Genomic DNA, 5,010 nt, shown 5'->3' on the forward strand with positions numbered 1-5,010 from the left:
AAAAAAAAAAAAAAAAGAGAATGGGGTGGGGATCCCATGAAAATCAAAGGGAGATCAGTAAAGGGGATGGGAGGTGAGGAAGGAGGGGAGAAGTGTTGGGGGTGATATTGACCAAATTACATTGTTACATTGTGTGCATGTATGAAAAAGTAAAAATAAATCCCGTGGTTATGTACAACTCTAATGCACCAACAAAAAATGTGGAAAAAACTCCTCAGACCTCTCCTGCTTCTCAACATTCCTCTCCACCCCTCTTTGCTGTGTCACACTCTTCTTTCCCTTTTCCACCAACAGGTAAAGTTTCTTTGCCTTACCTTCATTGTTGCCCCCAGTTTTTTTAAAGTCAAGTCTAGTTCAAGCACTCTGGCAACACTGAATGGATTGGACTTACTGCTATGTACCCACCACTATAATCAACATGTCATATTTACTTCATCTAATTTTTTATTTAGCAAAAAAAATAAGATGTCATAGGATCCAAATTGAGAAACTTAGTTTTGGGTATTATTACTAAAGTGCTGGTGAACCCAGACCTGTCCTTACACATCTTGGGGTGCGGCTCGGCATCTGAGCCTCCTTTTTAGAGCGCCTTTGACCTCTTTGTTTCGAAGGCTGTAGATGAACGGGTTCAAGGTCGGTGTGACCACTGCATACACCACGCTGGCCAGGCGGTCGTAACGCGCGGAGTAGGCGGATGAAGGTCGGAAATATACAGACAGGACAGAGCCAAAGAAAAGCGACACCACCACCAGGTGGGTCCCGCAGGTGGAGAAGGCACGGCGACTGCCTCCTGCCGACCGCACTCGAAGCACCGCGATTAGGATGTGCGCATAAGAGAGCGACACGAGAATCAGCGGGGTCAGCACCACCGCCAGGCCCTCGGAGAAGATGGCAGTCTCCGCGGTGGACGTGTCCGAAGTCGCCAAACTCAGCATCACCGTCATGTCACAAAAAAAGTGGCGCACGGGGGCAGAGTGGGGGTAGGAGAGCGCGGAGATGAGCAGGGTGTGGAGCAGCGAGTGCAGGTGGGACACCGCCCAGGACGCACCCACCAGCGCCCTGCAGCGCCAGGGTGTCATGACCGTGTAGTGCAGTGGCCGGCAGACCGCCACCGCGCGGTCGTAGGACATGGCCGCCAGGAGGTAGCTCTCGGTGATGCCCAGAGCCACAAAGAAGTACATCTGGGCAAAGCATGCTTGGAAGGATATGGCCTGAGCTGGGTGGAGCATGCTGACCAGCAATCGGGGGACCGTGACCGTGGTAAAGCAGGCATCCACAAAGCTCAGGTGACCCAAGAAGTAATACATAGGGGAGCACAGAGCCCCATCGGATCTCACCAGTACCACTATGCTCAGGTTGCCCATGGCGTTGAGCAGATAGACGCTGAGGAAGAGCAGGAACAACACTGGATGGGCAACTGTGTCATCCATCAGGCCAAGGAGGAGGAAATCTGGGCCGGATGTGAGGTTGACCAGAGCCATACTCCAAGCCAAGTAGGAATGCTGAGGAGTGAGGAGTCAGCAGGTCCAAAATCCGAGGAACCCCAGGTGGACTTTCTGCATGTTGAGGTTCCATATGTAAATTTTTATACACATCCCGAACACAGAGTATTTACAAAAATTTTGATAATTTAGATTTTTGCTTGCTAAAACAGATTGAAAACCACATTGCTCATTGAATGATCCTACTTTTATGAAGAAACCACATTTCACAAGGGTGTTCTAAGGTAATGATTGGAAGTCTCAAGTTTTGTTGTCATACCAGATTTTGAGTCTTCACTTTACTAATAAGGTAGTATGTCCTCTCTGAGCTTCGGTTCCTTCTTCTTTAATGAGGAAAATAGTAGTTTCTATCCTTGGACTTGGTAATGAGGATAAAGTGAATAGTAAATTTAAAATTGTTAGCACACTGCCTGACACATAATAAGTTGTATAACTTTTATGTGACTACTCATCATTAGTCTATCATCACCATCATCATCATCATCACCTATTTAGTCAAAGAGTTAGGACCCAGGCCATCTAAATACCACTCTAAATCTCTTCACCAGACACCTTACTGCATTTGCCATTCATTTTCACCACTCATTATGAGCTAATTCACAAATCAACCATTTTTTTTTTCTGTAAAGTATACTTTAGGCTTGTGGGCCATACAGTTTCTGTTGGAACCACACCACTTGATTTTGTGGTGCAAAAGCAGTGGCCCACAATAAGTAAATGTATGGCCATGGCCATGTTGCAATAAAACTTTATTCACAAAACAGGTGGAAGACTGGACTTTCCCAGTCAGACATGATTTGTTGACCCCCGTATAGGATACTGTGGGAGACAGCAAGATGGAAGAGTCTCAGCTTCTACCCTCAGTTAGATCTGGAGCAACATTCTGAGTATCTTAGTATGTTTCTAATTTCATGAACCACATTGGAGTAAATTATTCTTCCTGGAGGAGCTTGAGAAGAATTTTAAAAAGGTGTGGGACTTGAATCAGGCCCTGAAGAATGAATAGGAGTTTACGAAATAGACATGCTCTGGTGTAGGAGGAGAGGGTACTCCTGAGAGTGGGAAGAGACTGTGTGGAATTGTTGGTAGAGAAGACATGGACTGGAAAGAGTAAAGCATCCACATTATGACACTGAGACCCTGGGCAAAGCTTATTCTTGCTCTTATCTCAGTGTGTAAAATCAGTTGTACATAAAACTATTACATTTTTCACTTAGCCAATGAATCCAGTGATTTCAGAAATAATGCACTCATTTTGTCTCCCATTCAATTTCTTCCTTAAAACACCACAATCTCCTGTTGTTCCAAGGTCTCTACAAGTGTCCTGCTACAAAGCTGATCAGTCCACCCTTTGCCAGGAAAACTGGTCAGATCCCAGAAAATGGACCAAGTCAGTGCCTGGCAAAAAGACTCCTCTCAGGAAGAAACTGCATCTCCCTGCCTTGTCCAGTGAGCTGTATACAAAATGCATCTGAAAATATTTGTTGAATTAAGTTTTTTTGAGGAGCAGTGATTGAAAAACAGAAATGAAGAGAGGGTGAAGAAGAGAGGATGTATCCTACTTTCATTGCTTCTCTGTCATTGTCACCCATTAGCCGCCCCAGAGAAATCACCCCCTTAGTTTCTGCAAGCCTTACTCATTGGCCCATCATAGGAGCATAGAAGAGCTGGACTTTGGCACCCCTCAAATCCACCCATTTTTTTTTCAGTGCATTATTCTCCTTTACCCTTGACCTTGACCTTCACTTCCCAACCCCTCCTCAGGCAACTGTGTGATGCAGCAGAAAGAGCATTGGCTGTGAAGTCACAGCTGCATGGGCTTTGATCCTGACTGCTGTGTAAACATGGATCCTCCTTCATTTAATCTCCAGTTATCTCATCTATGACATGATGATCTTGATTCCTACTTTACATGGCTGATGATAGACTAATGATGAGTATACAGATAAAAGTTATACAACTTATTATGTGAAGATTAAGTGAGGTAATGTATGTACAAGGAGTAGCAGAGAATGGATGCTGATAGATCTTGGTTCCTTTTCCCCTATATAGAAATCCACTGGTTTTTTCCTATGGCTTCTTGAAATGGTTCAGTCCAGTATTGGAGGGATATAGTTATTTAGTTGTTTTTCTTAATCTCAACTAAAAAGTCTAATTTTCTGCAAGAAATGACACCAATTTTGGCCTCTAGGGACAACACGTGCCAAATCTACTTTCTCTGCATTTTTTGTTTTTTGGATTTGTTTGTTTTGTTTTGTTTGTTTTTATATAGCTATCAAGGGGATCTATTCTGGGTCTACAGATGTTTTCTTCAACCTGAAGATCACTGGAGCCTTAGATTCTTTCCTACAAGATCTTATTTCCGGTCCTTTTTCATTCACTCTTTGCTTTGTCAATATTTTCTTAGCAGGAATTGGGCACAGTGTTCAGGCTGGGGTTGGTCTGTGTGGTGTTTCCTGGGGCAATAAAACGGCTCAAGCTTACCATTCATGCCTATTTATTGAGTGCTTGCTGGGGGAAGACATTGTGGGCTCTGGGGCTACAGAGGTAAGGCAGCCATTGTCCTTGACCTCTAGCTGTGCACAATGTAATAAGCACTACTTTAACTGTATGAACAAAGTGAGGGTGATTTCCTCTGCCTGGCTAATATAGGGAAGATCCCACAGAAGAGGTGAGGCTCAAATTGTTAGGAAGAATGAGTACAAGATCACTTGGGGAATGGGAAGGGCAGGGCAGGTTGGGGAGAGAGAATATAAAAGCAAAGGAAGATATTTTAGTGTGTGTGGGAGAGTTGGAGCTAAAATGTGGCTTCTTCCTCCTTAATACTTAATGCAGAGTGGATGGAGAATGGGGTGGGAGGAAGACAGGACACATGGTAAGAAGATAGCAGAGAAGGTTCTCTCACCTGAAGGGCAGCGTGCCAGACCTCAACCTCTTCTGCAGAGTCTGTGGGCTGGTCTCTCTCCTGGCCAAAGGTCCCCAGTCTTGGGGACAGGTGTGTGACCATCCATCTTAGCCCAGAGGCTTCAGTGTGTTTCCTGTGGGCTGTGACAACGGAACTATGTAGAGAGAGGCAGGCAGACAGAATTGCAGGGATTTCCTGAGCCATGCTCTTCCCACTCAGCTTACTGCCCAGCCAGTCTCCGTGCTGCCTGTTGGATTCAGTGCAGATTGCTCAGCCCAGTGTCCAAGGCCTTCCAACTTGGCTCCCGATATTCTCTCCAGTCTTTCCCACAACTGCTTCCATAGGCTGCTGCTTCCCCTGACCCCAGCCAGGCTGGCCTTTGTGCTGCCTCTTAGAACTTTCTTACACGCCTCCCCTGCCCTCTCTACCCATCCTGGAATGCTTTTTCTACCCTATTCCAATATCCAACTCTGGTTCCGCTTCCTCCCAGAAGCCCCGTACCCTTTCTAGACTCTGCAGCCCCCACATCTGCCTCTCTCCTCTATCTCTTGTAACTCTCACTGGAACTCAGCCCTCCTTTGCTGACACTAAAGTGACTTCTTC

The 5,010-nt window shown here is 45.6% G+C and overlaps 1 protein-coding gene across 1 annotated transcript; it reads right to left on the reverse strand.

Moving 5' to 3' along the window:
* Positions 1–539: 539 nt before the first annotated feature.
* Positions 540–1,508, reverse strand: LOC107158099 (olfactory receptor 1L4). The gene has a single exon (XM_015504541.2). The coding sequence runs from the start codon at positions 1,479–1,481 to the stop codon at positions 540–542; it is 942 nt and encodes a 313-aa protein (XP_015360027.1). The 5' UTR covers positions 1,482–1,508.
* Between the last annotated feature and the right edge of the window lie 3,502 nt (positions 1,509–5,010).

This window comes from Marmota marmota, unplaced genomic scaffold (assembly GCF_001458135.2).
Source record: "Marmota marmota marmota unplaced genomic scaffold, marMar, whole genome shotgun sequence".
Taxonomy (NCBI): domain Eukaryota; kingdom Metazoa; phylum Chordata; class Mammalia; order Rodentia; family Sciuridae; genus Marmota; species Marmota marmota.

Bases quoted from the DNA above. Each gene is read 5' to 3' on its own strand.
- LOC107158099 (XM_015504541.2), bottom strand. From the start codon at position 1,481: ATGGCTCTGGTCAACCTCACATCCGGCCCAGATTTCCTCCTCCTTGGC.